Source organism: Phaethon lepturus, unplaced genomic scaffold (assembly GCF_000687285.1).
Source record: "Phaethon lepturus isolate BGI_N335 unplaced genomic scaffold, ASM68728v1 scaffold1898, whole genome shotgun sequence".
In the NCBI taxonomy this organism is placed as follows: Eukaryota; Metazoa; Chordata; class Aves; order Phaethontiformes; family Phaethontidae; genus Phaethon; species Phaethon lepturus.
Window position 1 is genome coordinate 55,238 of NW_010555310.1, and position 15,543 is coordinate 70,780.

Genomic DNA, 15,543 nt, shown 5'->3' on the forward strand with positions numbered 1-15,543 from the left:
TAATTTAGTTTAAAAACAAAACAAAAATGCGCCTACAAAGGATTCCTCTGACAGAAAAGCTCAACTAGATACCTATTTGTATACATTGAAAGTGATTGCCGTAGAAGTGTTTGATTTGCTTGCCTTTTTTTAATCTTTAAAAAAATCAGTTTTATTTAACCAGCATTTCAAATAGGTTATTAGTTTTGTGCTTTTCTGTTGCTTTCCAATTGCTGTTTGAACGTAGCTTGAAAGAAATGAGTAAATGTGAAACATCACTTCCCATTTTCAAACTGTTGAAAACAAAGGTAATTGATAAATATGTCTATTTTATATAAAAGTGAATAAATATTTCAGTAAATTTACTCCATTGATCTGTAATAGGTAGAGCAGTGACTACTAGGAGGAAGAAAGATATGAAAACCACGCTTAAATGACACTTTGAAAATAAAAATGTCCCACTTGCTGCATAAACTTACTGGTTTAACCTGAGATGATCAAAACCATTTCTGTGAATAGGAATTTGAACCCCTTTTTGGGGAGCGTACAGGCAGTGGTGTATCAAGTTAATGCTTCCTAGCTAACTTTCTTTTTTATTTCAAGTAGACCAGAAAAATGAGAGTTTTCTCATTTTCAAGACCAAAGCTGTGAGTTCCCTGTTGGAAATGCCACACAGGATGTTGCTTCTGCTCGCCTTGACGCACGCCAGGGCGCTGGCGTGTCTCCAGTCTCACCAGGGCCCTCTGAGAGGTAACGGGAAGCGTCTGGCACCCCCGAAGGATGCCGGATCGCTTCTGTCGTGTGTTGTGGCAGTCGCTAACATATACACATACAGTGTGATCTCCGAGCATAGAGCACGAAGATGGCAGTGGATGTTATTTGCGGAAGTTACTGTTGTTGCCGTAGTCTTCTCACCCCGTACCTCTGTTACTGAGAGAGGTTAGCAAGGTCTTAGGAGACCTTTTTCCCTGAACTAGAAGACTGAACTTCCCCAGCTCAAAAAGTGCTTCACGCTTTTTGTTCTGAAGTCCAGTGCGCTGTGTGCACTCTACTACAGTAGAAAAGCCTGCGTTTTGTTTTGGTTTGGTTTATTAAAAAAAATAATAAAAATGCAGGAGGAAAGAAAGGGTAAATTTGGAGTAAGGAGGAGGTTAAAAATACTTCATGGTATCTTACATAAATAATTAATTTATATATTTAAAAAGAAAAAACAATTATTTATTTAATTATGAAAAATTACCCTGTAGTCTTTTAGTTTTAGTCGTTACTTCCTCCGAGCTACTCTTCCTCAAGTATTTAGGTTGGGGGGGGGGGGGGGGGTTCATGAATGGGGGGGGTTATCTGTAAGGGTAAATTTTGATGGGAATCTCGGTGAACGTAGTGTTATGCTGACTTAGAGCAGGGGAAGATTCAGTTCTGGGATTTCAAATCTAGAACTGCAGGAATTGGCTCCAATTGGATATATGAACAACTACTCATGTTCAAAGAGCTAAAAAGACTGGGGCTTTTTAAAAAGACTTATTTTTAAAATGTAGGCATGGTAGTGGTTGTGCTGTTACTGTTGAGTCTTTGAAAAAAATGACATTTAATCAGTATGGTACATGAATTTCAGCTACTTTTGAGAAACAAAAAAGGCGACAGTCCTCTTTGACAAACGTATAACTTGAGTTTACAGTTTCTATAGTCATTTCTTTCCCTTAGTAGCAGGTAGTATAGTTCTGTTTTACAATTTATTTTCAATTTTTGCCTTCTTCCAGCAACTGACGGTTCTACAAAGAGAAGGATTAAATGAAAGAGCAGTAGGTAACAAATGAAACATAATAACTGTGAGCCTTCACTAAGTGTTTTAGTGTTAACCAACAGGTCTTTATTTTTCTGTTAAACTGTGATACCCTGAGCAGCACAAACATACCACCTATGCACCCCCAGATTTAACATCTGTGGAACTAAATTAAGTCACAGAGTAATGATACAACTTTCCTAAGGTCATAGATGGAGTTAAGAACTTGCCTAGCTAGCCCATGTTTTTATCCGATTACGTTGGCCACGTGATCACCTTTTCCAGCTGTTGTCACTATTTTTAAATAGGTGTTTCGGCATAGTCTATCAACTGCTTCTGCTGCTCTGTGAATCAAAGTACTTGTCTAAGAATGTTTAGACGTTGATCAGTAACGAACGTAGGACATGAATTCAGGGTATGTACGTCTCTACTTCCATGAGATGAAGTAATAGTTTCGATCTGGCAGCTGTTTACCAGGCAAATTATCATCCTTTCTTCTATATATGCATATGGTTTTGCGGAGAAAACTTGTTAGAGATCTCTGCTAATCCATGACAGTTTTTTCTTCGTAAATATCTAGGCCTTGCACAGCTGAATATCCATCCTCTTAGAAAAAAAACAGAACTCAACCCAGTGTTCATCACTTTGTTGCTGCTTCCTCTTTACTAATCTCCCGATTCAGTAGCCTGTTGCTGTCTTACCTCTCGGGGGCTCCCTTTGCTTGCTGTAGGTGGCTGGTTAGCCCGCTCCATCTGAGATTACGCATCCTTTCTTTAGCTTAGTCTAAGACTTGTTACAGATTTTACCAAGTGCACACACGGCTAGCTAACGGACTCTCGCTAGTTTCTGTTCTGAGTAAGGTTAGAGTGTTATCTTCACATTTTTGCTCTCTGTCAAAATAGGTAATTTTGTACATAATTTTAATTATGTATAATTAAGTACATGATTTTATACAAAGGTCATTCCCGTATTCTCCAAATATCTTGGAACTTACTCCAGTGAACCCATAGCAAAGTTAATTCACAATGACTGGTTGTAGCCCAACTTTTTTATCATAGTTTAAGATATATAATATATTTTCATACCTTTACTACTCTTTTTTTTTTTTTTTTGCCAAGATGCTGAACATCTTTCAGCTTTACCTTAAGTTACCAGTTGGCACTTTTTGATCTTTAATTGCCTCTTCAAAAGATAGAATACCCATGTTCAGTCATGTATTACCTACATCTTCCATAGGAGTTGATGAACTTTAAAAGGTTATGGGAATCCCTCAGATTAATTTTATGACATTTTTTGGTATCTAACTGTTCAATCTCTCCAGAGAGAGTAAGATGGCATTTTCACTGACAAAATAACTGAGTTCTCAAAGAAATGAAGACTTTTTTTTTTTTAATGAAGGAAGTTTATTGCAGGTCTGTCTTTTACAATTCTAGTAAAAAGTATAGCTAAGAAAGAAAATGAACTATGACCAATTCGTAAGAACGAGCAAAGGAAAAGAATAAGCTGAATACATACTATATTAAACTAAGCATTATGGTAAAGATAGAACCTCATCTATCTGGCTGCAGATTAAGGATAGCTGCTCCCCAATCCTTGTTTCCAGTGCCTGCACCAGGTGAAGAGGGGGACAGCACTGACAAATCTCTGACAGCTATTGATGGCACCTACTTGTAGTAGCTCCTCTGTCAGCTCACCCTAGAACTAGTAACTGCTCCATTCATCCTAGCTTAGATAACATGCAGCAGGCTTTCTGTTCGCAGGTCCAAAGGCGTCATATTTTGTCTTAATAGGTAGTCTGACCGTGGGGAAAGGTGTGGATGGGACACTTGTGGTTAGGACAGAAAATGGCTAGAACAAAAAGGCTTCCTTGACTCTGGTCTTCGTTACAAAAAAAATGTCCAGTGCTCATGTTTACATCCCAAGTCACTTTATTTAAATTCGTATTTTCTAAACACTAGCCTGCAGTCTGCAAGTCCGATAACAAACTTGATGCAAAAATGACCATCCTTCCCTCTATCTCCAGTGTTTGTCTCATGATATTTTACAGTTAGTCCACTAAAAAAAAATCTTGTGAAAATTTGCCTCTTCAAGTTTCTACTAAACTTGGCTAAAAATGGGAGGCATCGGAATAGAAGGTGAATATAAGGTTGCTTCCCTTGTCTTTCTCTCCTACTTTTTTGAGAATCCTCATCAGACAAACAGAATAGGGCCGGCTTGTAGAGGTGAGGCCAGATAACTGTCCATCATCTCACTGCTCTTACAAAAATATGGTTAGCTACACAATAAGTTAGTCTATTTAGAGCCCAAGACTGTGTGAAATGCAGTTAATGAAACTAACACAGATAACTTAAAAATCATCTAATGTTGCCAGAATCCTTCCCTTACTGCTGCTCTCGGGACAAGGGCAAAGAGCACTCAAAATGCACGTTCACTCACCCACGATTAGAAGATCAGTCTCCCGTGACAGAGCCTGCCTTGGGCTCGCCACGAGAGGGTGCACGCAAACTGAAAACAAACCGTCGCGTGAAATGAAGAGAAATGGTGGCGGGAGTGCAGGGAGCTTCAGTTAGATTTGGTTTCATCAGTCCTACGCACCAGGCTGATCCCCAGCCTCAGGGAGACACTGAGGCAGGGAGCGTGGGGCATCCGAGCGGCTCAGAAGCAGCAGGGAAGAGGGTCTTGGACCCAGCCACACGAGGATCATCAGCTGCAGCAGTAATTGCAGAAATTTGCTCCATTCCAGCTCTACCAGAGTCCTGACAGCGCTTGCTGCAGAAAATCTGACTCTCTTTATCTAGAGCTGTGTTCTAAAAACAAAACAAAAAAACCAAGGCAAAATATGAAAAGAGCAGTTAAATCAAAGCCCTGTCTTAAGGGTTAGAACAATTTACAAGACGTTAAGTGCATGCATTAGAGCCAGAAAAAAAGGAGAAATAACATTAGAAATCTTATAGATAATGTACTGTTTTGTGGTGCTGACTTTGAAAACATCAGAAAAATTTATCCTCCAGACATGTTTGCCATGATGGTGCAAGTTTAAAATTTTGTCTTGCAAGTCTGATGTGGAAAAAAAAAATGACATGAGGGGACATGACACGGCAGGAACTCTTCATACTAGTTATTAGCAAAATGTATGTACCTGTGTTTTTGCAGACACAAGGAATCAAAGATGCTTAGTAAGAACTTAATACATTTTCTGTAACAAACCACATCGTACAGAAGTGCACCTGTGAAGGTGACAGGTGAAATCCTAACCCTTTTTTATATCTTAAAGAAAAGGGTCTACTTTTCTGCTCATTGTTGAGAGTACGCAAATGACCTCTCATGAAGCTGACATGGTGGCAAAAATGCGTAATTTCTGAATACTATACTTAATAATCAGTTTACTGGAGAAGAGAGTAGCAGAATGAAAACTGAGAAGTCCAGAGTGCAGTAGGTGGGTTATCTGGCGTATGTATGTATGTGGTGCGTCTGCTGAAGCCGACAGCTTTCATACCCTCTGAAGGATACTGCAAAGCTGTATTAAACCACAGTGCGATGTTCAATTGCTACCGGAATGTCTAAAGTGACCTAGAGGGAAATCTGGTAGTTTCCGTGTCAAAAATATACATCCAAATCGCTTTCTAAGACTTGGAGGGACAGCGTAATTGGTCTTGTTTGCCAGTATGAAGGCTGATACTGATCATTATAAATCCCATATACTTCTTGGCTTAACTACCTACTTTGTGGAAGACCTTCAAGTACCAGTGGTAATGCAGATTTAAGTTAATACAGAGTACGTAAGTTAGTTCTTTGTAGTTTATTCAGTTATGTACAATGGTGCAAGGTACACTTACTCTGGTCACGTACAGCTTGGGCTTTCTACAGTAATCCACAAATGTGTGACACGAACTGAGAAGCAGAGCACAAATACATGTTTCACCTTTGTGGCACCTCCTGCATATGTATGTGTAAGCATTATGCGACACTGTTACGCGGCACTTCATATTCTGAGCTGGCATGTGCTAACTGTAAAGTCAGGTCAGGCGCTCTACCTTTTCTTTAACAATTTATTTTTTTGATTGATTGCTTGGGAGGACTTGCTTTACTTATGTGAAAGTTTCTATGTATTCTTAGTGGAGTTTGTCTAATACACTATTCACTAAAAGATGTAGTTATAGATACAAAAATAATTTTTGGATACAAGTTAAATTTAGCTTGGGTTTTGGTTTTTCTTTTTTTTTCAGATGTGGTTTATTGCATCAAAGTCATCAAGGACAGCAGAAATAAGGTACGTACTTACCCTCCTTTTTCCAAATAGCTTGGTATTGAAAACTTCCTTATTTCATTACGGAGTACCTGAATTCAAATTTCTCTTTTACCTGACTTGTCAAAGAGAGCTGGACTAGTATCTCTGATTTCTCAAATGGAAGACTTTTATAATTTGCAGGTATATGGACAGTGGGTTGTTCTGGGATCAGTTTCACTCAGACTCTCCTGCGGAAACTATTCCATTTTGTATGATGTGGTCGCGTGCTGGGGCAGGGGAGGTTAGCAAGCAGCCTCATGATACCCCTCCTCCCCGTAAGGCCTTCCTGCCAAGCTTTTTCAGTCCAAGGTGCTGAATATAAAAGTTCCCAAAAGAAAAGGTTAAGTATTTTGAATTTAGAGTGTTTTCGTTTTTAATCGAGTTACGACATTAGTCTACATGCATACAGGTTACGAAGAGAAAATTCAATAGTACACAGTTGAATTCTCTGCTACTAACAATCGACTTTGCAAAATGGAGCATGCAAGGAAATGACTTGCTGAACTGTATCTAGGCTTTGAGATTAGCTCTGATGTGCAGTAGTTTTATCATTATCAAAGCAGCTGCTATGCTGGCAGGATTGCATTTCCTCTTTTGCTTGCTGGAAAAGAGAGTTGTGAATAAACAGGTTTCTGCTCTTTCAGTGGCAGGATAAGTTATTTAAAAGGGAAAGGAAATGTTTTCAGTTCATGCTGACGGTGATTTTTTCCTGTGCTGCCCTCTCAGCAGCCTCTGATAGTTGCACATAGCAATAATGCTATTTGGGATTTTTTGTTTTTTAGAGATCGAAGAGGAGACTTACTTAATTTTACTGTTGATAAGTAAGAATGTTTTTTATTAATTTAGGATTGATTACCTTCTGACTAGCTCTGTGATACCATAAAGGCTGAAGTGAAATTTTTATTTTAAATGGAAACAATGCTTATTTCAGTAGTTTTGGGGGTTTTTTTGTTCTCTCTTCATAGGAGTCCCACTTTTTCTAAGCTATGAGATTGCTTCTGGGTATTGTAAGATACACACATCCACAAAAGTACTTCCAGGGGAATAGACCAAGATATGTCTGAGGAAGTAAAAAATAGCTAGTTGTATCACTGTTTGCTCAGAATATTTCAAATATGCATCACTTAGCATGGAAAACTTTTTTGTAAGTGTTTAAAAGATTTTCCGTTACTGTTTTTGTGTGGCTGTAAAGCTCTTTCCACTTCAGACTGGCTGAGTTATTTCTCCTTTTTTCTTGTTAAAAATGGAGGACGTATTTTTTTTTTGTGCCGCAGAACAAAGCATCGCAGTTAGTACGTACCATTGCCTTGGACCTACTCAGAGGAAAGCAATGCAGGCATTGGGAAAGGAGGAACAAGGGACAGAAACTAGACTTACTTTAAGCAGAACTAACACAATTGCAACAAATTTAGATGTACAGAACATTTTGAAATTGACCAAGAAAATCAGTAACGAATTAACAGCAACATGCTTTTAGGGACAGAAAGAGTCTCCTGTGCAAGAACACTGAAGTAGGTATGTGCAGTTTTACTTATCTGCCACATGATGGTATTATCAGCATTGGCCAGATGACAATATTTTAATGAAGTGATGCTAAAAGGGATTCCATTAAATATGCAGGTGGCCTGATAGAGCAATGCATGAGAATTACCATATGGTGCTTGTCTGAATCTGAATGTTTTTAAGCAATGTGTGCTGGTACAGGTAAAGAACTTTTTAACATGAAGATAACTAAATTTTAATGCTCTAGATAAACCAGGGCAAGAATAACAAATTGGGGACTTAACCCTCATTAGATTACAGTGTTTTGAATAAGGAGTTACTTTTCCCTTCAGGAATAATGGGGAGCTGCCTTCAGAAATCTGTAATTTTATGCATTTACATCTTTCCATACCTGTTAGAAGGAAATAAGGCAGGAAAAGGGAAAATGGAAAGTTTTAACGAGCTGTACTTCCCTGGCTGAAGGAATGTCAGTAGCTAACAGAATCAGGAAAAACCCACACCGATAAGAAGCCAGAAGCTACGCTGTGTCAGAGATCTGAGACAGGCTTAAGTGGCATGCAAGTTGGAGAGGGGCTGAGAGTTAGAATTAAAATTATTTATTATTACATATAGTGCATTTTATACCAGTTTTCAGCTTCAGGCTTATCCATAGTCTCAACAGTATAAAGAATGAAGCTCTGAAGTCCCTCTCAAACTGTCAAGTCAAACTGTCAAATGAAATGCAGACAACAGCATGAACCTGAAATCCATTTTCTGACTTCTCTCATTTTTATTTTACCACTTTTCCTACATTTAAATCTTTGGCCTATTTAATTCACATAAATGTATTTGCAAAAGCATATATGTATGCAGAAACATTATTTAAATTTACCTACTTTCAGATTAAAACAAATTCTTTGTTAATGTAAGTGGGCTGGCCTTGGAGAGTAATTAATACCAACGGCGTGGAGGTGGAAATCACTGTTATGTTACTACTATCGATGGCTTTATTTTTCTTTTAGTAACTGAAGCTACTCTCTGTGCACAGTGTCCATCCTTGCATTAGACAAGAATGGACCACAATAAGTACAGCATGGCAGTTCAATCTCTACAGAGATTGATAATCTGCACATTCTCTGCAGAAGTGACTGGTCAGTTCCAGGTGCAGTTCTGAGTACTGTTAAGAGTAAACTCCTTTTCTTCTACCATGATTCACACATCTGCCTTCTGGAATTACTGTTTATGCAAGCTCAGCTATATAGGTCATCAGGGTTCCTTTGTATGCTTTGAAGAAAGTTCCCCCTTAGGGAACAAAAAACATTGCAGGGGTTGGACTGGGACAAAATTAATGTGGTAAACATTCAATACTACGAAGAACACTTCTGAAAAGGAGTCTGGTTTCCTGGCAAGTGTAGTGTTGAACAACAGTATGCTCAAGATCAAGCAATACTTGGTTGGGCAGAGGGGAAGAGCCTATTTAACTAACCAGGTGGTCAGCATGATAAACAAATTACAATTTTTATAATGAAGGATTTCAAATCATTAATAAGCTTCATTTCAACAAACAACTACTTAGTATTTACGTGTTTCTGTTTGAAAGCTTGTTTTTATAGCTTAGCTAGAACACTGTGATAGACTCAGTTGCTCTCAAGCGATGGGACAATCAACACTATACATAAATAAAGACTGGAATTAGAGACTATTCTAGCTTTGCTTTTGCTATTCTTGCACCACACATGCTCATAGAGCACTGTTAAGAAAATATGCAAAGTGTAATATCAATGTACACATGTTCGTTTCTCTTACCATGATGACAGAAACCCCAGCAGATGTGTTATTTTGCTTGGGTAGGCTGTTATTAAAGTGCTGCTTCAGTTTACCTGTTACTTCAGCTTGCATATTATTCTCCTGGGAAGCATCATCCTGTATAAGAATAAACATACTATTCAAATTCGGAAAAACCAAAAGGATATTTGAATGTAACTGAGTAAAAGAGAAGTTTTCTGTTATCCTCAGGTACTTGCTGCTTTTTAATGTGAAGTAAGCATTTAGACAGGCAGCCCAAAAGTGAATGCACTCTCTGACATGAGATACAGGGTTAAGACAAATTACAGAGGAAAGGAACATAGCAACCACTATTTATGTATGAAATTCTACTTCTTAAAATGCTGTGTGACGCTGTATACTTTCAGTCCATTGATTTGTCCTGCAATTATAAGCTGCAAAAGTTTGATTCAAGCATGTTAAAAATAACAAGCATATTTGTCATTTGACTTTCTTTTAAATCAGCATTTTACATGGTCCATCATGTGCTAAGTGTGGAAACATTATACAGTACCATAAATGTGTTTCAGAGGAGCTGTTATGCATAGACACAATTATTATAGTTGTCTTCTCTTGTTTGAGGGAACTCCACAGATCATATTCAGTTCCTCTTAAAATGTGGGTGGAAGTAAACATTGGTTATGTACATGCACACCTAGTATTTATTAATAATTGAACTGGTTTTAAATCAACAAGCAATATACTTTAGTGTTCCCCATTGCTGCTGCCCAAAAAGATGAAGGACCCAGCAGCCATCAGCTTAGTGCCTGTGTTAAATTAGGTACTTTATATTTGTTAATTTTATTTCTCTTATGAAGCTTGAAGTGCTTCAAAAAACTGGAGCTCATACTTTAAGTAGCATTGCAGCAAGTAAGATGCCAACATGCACAACAGTGCTTCCACATATACATTTTTGAGATGACAGTTTTCTAGGTTGAATGTAAAATAACAAAAAAGATGCTCAAGTCACACAGCTGCCTGTTATATTATGTTTAAGCAGGGTTATAGAAACCTCCAGCACCCTCTAGTCTTGCAGTCAGCAAGTGATACCCTCACTCTAAGGTTCTGTGCTCTGAAAGGAAACAGTACTGTCAGAGCTGAAGCTAATTTCAGACTCTCACTGTTCTCTTCTATGGGGAAATGGGACTAGTGGTTCAACAAACAGAAACGGGCATAGAAGTGTATTGCTGCTTCTGAAAGCTTCTGAAAACTACACCTTAATGGTCACATTTACAGATTTAATATCAAATTAGAGACAAGTAAAATGTAATTTACTCACTGACACCCAGGGATGGCTTAGGATCTGTGCTGCTGTGTATCGGGCTTCAGCATTCACATGTAACATCAGGCTAATTAACTCCTTTATTAAAAAAAAAGACAAAGAAAAAAGAGTGAGGAAGGTGGGGAGAAGGATATTATGATGGAAAATATTGTTGTACCAAGTTCTTCTCAGTGCAATTTTCTTGCTACCTGGGTGAATGGAACAAACCAGCTTACACTGATACCAATGTGAACAAAAAAAATTTGGGTTTAGTGGAACAAAATATTTGTCCTTTGGGTTTAAGAGTATGCTGGGCAACATATTTCATATCAACTTCCTTATTGTATTCATGTTCACCGTCTTTTGAAACCAGATGAAAAGCACATGTTAAAAAAAAAAATCAGCTATAATGTTCCAGTTTGTTCTATATATATTTTTATGCAGGTGACCCCCCAGAACGAAAACAAACCTAGGACAGATGAGATCCTCTATGGGCAGTGTACATGCACATGAGCACAAGTCAGAGGCAAGAAACTGCGTCTGATATTCAAGAAACTGCCGAAATTATTTGAAAACTATGTTCTCCTCTGTGTTGCTCCAGAAGAATAAACAACTTACTTCATCAGCTAAGGATCATCTGGTATAAGAAAAAACAGATAGATAGAAAAATTCTTAATACCAGTCTTTTGGGATTAACCATACAATCAGGAGAATTGTGGCTTTCATCATATTTTAGAGGCACTAGAGCAGGTGCCTTTAGCTTTATCAAGTACTTCCATGGGCCTTCTGTTAACAGTGCCTACAGATATGATAAAGTTTGAGTCAGTAAAATAAAATAAAATTTAAAAAAACCCAAATCACCTTTTTTCAGTTGTTTATTCATTCTGGTTTCTTTTTAGGCAACTAAAAACTAGTTTACTGGTATAATTCCTAGTTCTACAAGCCTATTAAGATAAATATGTCCCCCTCCCAAATGAACGACTTCATGAACTTTGAGCGAGATGTCCCCTCAAAAAACTTTTATAGCCTCCAAATTGTCAGTCTTCATAATCTTATCAAGCATATTTCAAAGAGATTGTTCATCACTTCAGTTTTGGGAAATGACATTCAAGGAGATGATAATAATACACCTGAGAGGTTTCCCAACCAGCCAAGTTACTTAGTCTGTGTAAGTCTGAAGTGAAAGGTCACCTTCAGTACCAAGAGTGAAGGCCTTGCTTGTTCAGAATGCATGTCTGGAACAGTGTGAGATGACTGGAGCTTTGGAAATGTTGGCAAATGGATAAACAGCCATTGGGAAATGCAGAAAAAATGCAACTTCTGGGTGCTAATTAAAGTCCTCAGATATCATTCAGAGCATGTTACTGAATTAGCTTGCAAAGTGGGGCTTAAAAGCTGGAACCTTTGCCCTACAGGCACAATCATTTTAAACACAAGTGGCAATGATAACACAATAACTATTAGCAATGGCAAATCAAGCTGGCTGCACCTCTTGAAAAGTTCCTATAACTGGCTCAGATAAAATAGGAACAAATGATGTCAATTGCATCAGTCCTCATAGCCATAATTTTTCTTTTTAGAAGAGTGATAAGAGGGAAAAATTCAGAGAGCACTTATTTTACAGCTGAAGCACTGAACCTGCTCTAATAGGCTGTCATTAAGTAAACTGAATAGTATGCAACTGGCATTCTGCTCCACTTACTTACTCAGGCAGTAGATGGCTTGAAAAACCTCATCTTTCATCAGTCCCTGTTAAGCTAACTAAACAGGCACAGCATCTGGAAGACTGGGTAAGAGTCTGTTCTGAATCTTCTGCCTTTACAACAGAGCACAGTCTTTTCAGTGGCTTGTCAGAAGCACTATTTCAGGTTGGAAAACATATCAGTACCTTGGCTGAATCAGTGATGTTATCCCAGTAGGGAGAAGGAAATTCCAGCTTCCCAACAAGTATCTGATCAAAGAGGTCTTCCTGAAGGTTGTTTTCACTGTAGAACAGCAGTAATGAAAAAGATCATGAGAAAGAAGTGAATTTGTCATGTGAATTTTTAACTTGATTTGCAGATGGAACAGAAATGATGTTACATCAACTACTATAAATGCCTAATTTGCAAGTGGTAGCACTTCTGAGGTGTTTGCCACAGTTACAGTCAGGCGTGAGAACAGAAAACACTATATATATTTGAGGTGAAAAATATATAGAGGGGTGAAAGGACTTCCACTGGAATAGAAACTGCACAGCCATATGGCACTTATCAAAAAGATTAACAAGGTTAAAAATGCAGTTTACCATCAACCTTCACCCTCAACTGTGCGCTGGCAGCCCAGAAGGCGAACCACATCCTGGGCTGCATCAGAAGCAGCATGGCCCGCAGGTCAAGGGAGGGGATTCCGCCCCTCTGCTCTGCTGAGACCCCACCTGGAGTCCTGCATCCAGCTCTGCAGCCCTCAGCACAGGAAAGACATGGACCTGTTGGAGCGGGTCCAGAGGAGGGCCACAAAAATGATCAGGGGGACGCAAACCCTCTCCTCTGAGGACAGGCTGAGAGAGTTGTGGTTGTTCAGCCTGGAGAAGAGAAGGCTCTGGGGAGACATTATTGCAGCCTCCCACTAATTAAAGAGGGCTTATGAGAAAGATGGGGACGGAGTTTTTAGCAGGGCCTAAAAACGGTTTTAAACTAAAAGACGGTAGGTTTAGACTAGATAGACGGAAGAAATTTTTTACAACGAGGGTGGTGAAACCCTGGAACAGGTTGCCCAGAGAGGTGGTAGATGCCCCATCCCTGGAGACATTCCAGGTCAGGTTGGATGAGGCTCTGAGCAACCTGGTCTAGTTGGTCCCTGCTTATTGCAGGGAGGCTAGACTAGATGACCTTCAAAGGCCCCTTCAACCAAACTATTCTATGATTCAACACTACAAACCAGTAAGCTGCTGTGTCCAAACAGAAACACTAGAGGGCAAAGTATACACGTTCATTAAACTGGGATACACCTCGCAGACAAAAGGAAAAGAAACTATGCCCTCAGGCCACCATATCCCTGCACACAGCAGTAAACCACTTGCTCCCTTAGAAAAATAAGTAAATAAAATTGATCCCAAAAGCTGACAAGAGAGACAAGTGAAAACGATTTAAAAAGAAGAACAAAAAAGTTAAAAGTGTCGATCTAATCAATCTTTTTTTTTTTCCCCCAGGATGCCTTTCCTTCAGGGAGATAGGTAAGACCTACTCAGAAAGGATTTGGTTCTTTACTATTTTTCCCTTCAACATACAGGGACGCTCACCTGCGAAAAGGTGGAAATCCACATAATAATATGTATGTGATCACACCTGCAGCCCAAATATCCACCTTTAAGCCATACCTGAGAAAAAAAGACTCTGTTACTTGTGCTGGGTTTAAAAAAAAGTCACTCCAATCAAACAATTGATTACATTTACATGACTATATATTGAGGATCTGTTCTAAGTTACTTGCTGATGACATGGAAATGTATTTTGTACCTAAGCATCATTTTACTGAGCATCCTCCACAGTCTTTAAGGAACTGTGATAACATCATTTTTCATTGATTTTTTTTTTTTTTCATAAGTCTCGAGGGTCTCCAGGGTCTTCTGAATATACTCAGGTTCAATTCAGTATCAAGGTTTCCCAATCCAGAATCACTAATGATAAAAGACAAGGATGTGCTTTCTCAGTCCCCGTTCTGGAGTAACTATCTCTAAGGTTATCATATGTTGCTAAGCGACAAGAAAGATACCAATTCTCCAGTCTCTTGAGTGAGTAACACAGGGAAAAAGAACTGCACTCTTCTTTTAAAGCACAGAAATTAAAACACTAGAGGTCAAAAAGAGGTCTTTTTCCCTATTCTTTTCTATCAAGTTGATTCAGTTTGTCAAAACCTAAAACATGCAGACGAACTGCCCTTTGACTTTTGAGCTCACTGCAGCTGTGAAATATTTCTCGATATGACAAATGCACTGAACAATGCTTGAAACAATACAACAAACCTCCCTCCATTAGGAAGACCAAATTCAGAATGGTCAGCTGTGGCACCAGTCAGCATGGAATGGAGGTCTAATAAGTCTAAAAGGAAAGACGACCTTTGAAATTCTACCATTTCACAAAAGTATTTTATATTTATGCAACCACCTGTTAAACGCAGAAAAATGGGGTTGTTTGATTAAAGCAACAGTTATCAAGTAGCATGCGTCACCCAAACAAGGTCACTTGAATTAACATGATGCAATTAGGCCTGCTCCGAGAACAGGTTTAGATTAGGTGACCTCTGGAGTCTCTTCCAATATAAATAACTCCATTTCTGACATGAAATGTTAGAAAAGTGTTTTGTTTGTCCGTTTTTCCCCTAGCAGGTGCCATAGCAGGTACAATGGGCTCTGAATGGTGAGGTGAGGCAGGGAACACAAACTAACAAACTCCACTGCATCAGCGCTGGTCCCAGGGAGATGGTAAGGAGGCGAAGGTGAATCCTGGGAGCAGGGTGAGTGAGGAAACTGGCCTCTTTGAGGAACTGAATGATGCCTGTTTTCTCCTAGGTGGTTTGGTTACAAAAAGAAGGAGGACCATCCTATTATCTAGTTCTTACAACAGTTAGCAGCTATCTGCCAAAAATAACTGGTTACAAGACCTACGTCTTAGTCATCCTCACCCTGTCTCTGCAATGATTTCTGGAGCCACATATGTGGGTGTACCACAGACAGTATATAAAGGTCCTTCAACCACAGTTGCCAGTCCAAAGTCTCCTAGCTTCAAAGACTTGGTTCCATCTGGATATTCACATACCTAGAATCAGCAACATAAAAACAGAATGAGGAGGAGAACATCTGCATTTTTTAAATCTTTTAATTTGTTTGGAAAATAATAACCATCACACCAAGAAGACAGGGAAAAGTGGTAACTTCCACAGGCCTGTAGG

At 38.9% G+C, this 15,543-nt stretch overlaps 1 protein-coding gene across 1 annotated transcript in view; it reads right to left on the bottom strand.

Moving 5' to 3' along the window:
- Positions 1–3,918: 3,918 nt before the first annotated feature.
- Positions 3,919–15,543, bottom strand: part of DCLK2 (doublecortin-like kinase 2) — a gene marked incomplete at its 5' end in the record, with an annotated part of 88,894 nt that continues 77,269 nt past the window's right edge. The window contains 6 exons of the mRNA XM_010292100.1: positions 3,919–4,566; positions 9,336–9,452; positions 10,633–10,713; positions 12,503–12,599; positions 13,895–13,972; positions 15,277–15,410. Of these exons, the coding sequence (XP_010290402.1) occupies positions 4,372–4,566; positions 9,336–9,452; positions 10,633–10,713; positions 12,503–12,599; positions 13,895–13,972; positions 15,277–15,410 (702 nt within the window). The remainder of the gene's footprint in view (positions 4,567–9,335; positions 9,453–10,632; positions 10,714–12,502; positions 12,600–13,894; positions 13,973–15,276; positions 15,411–15,543) is intronic.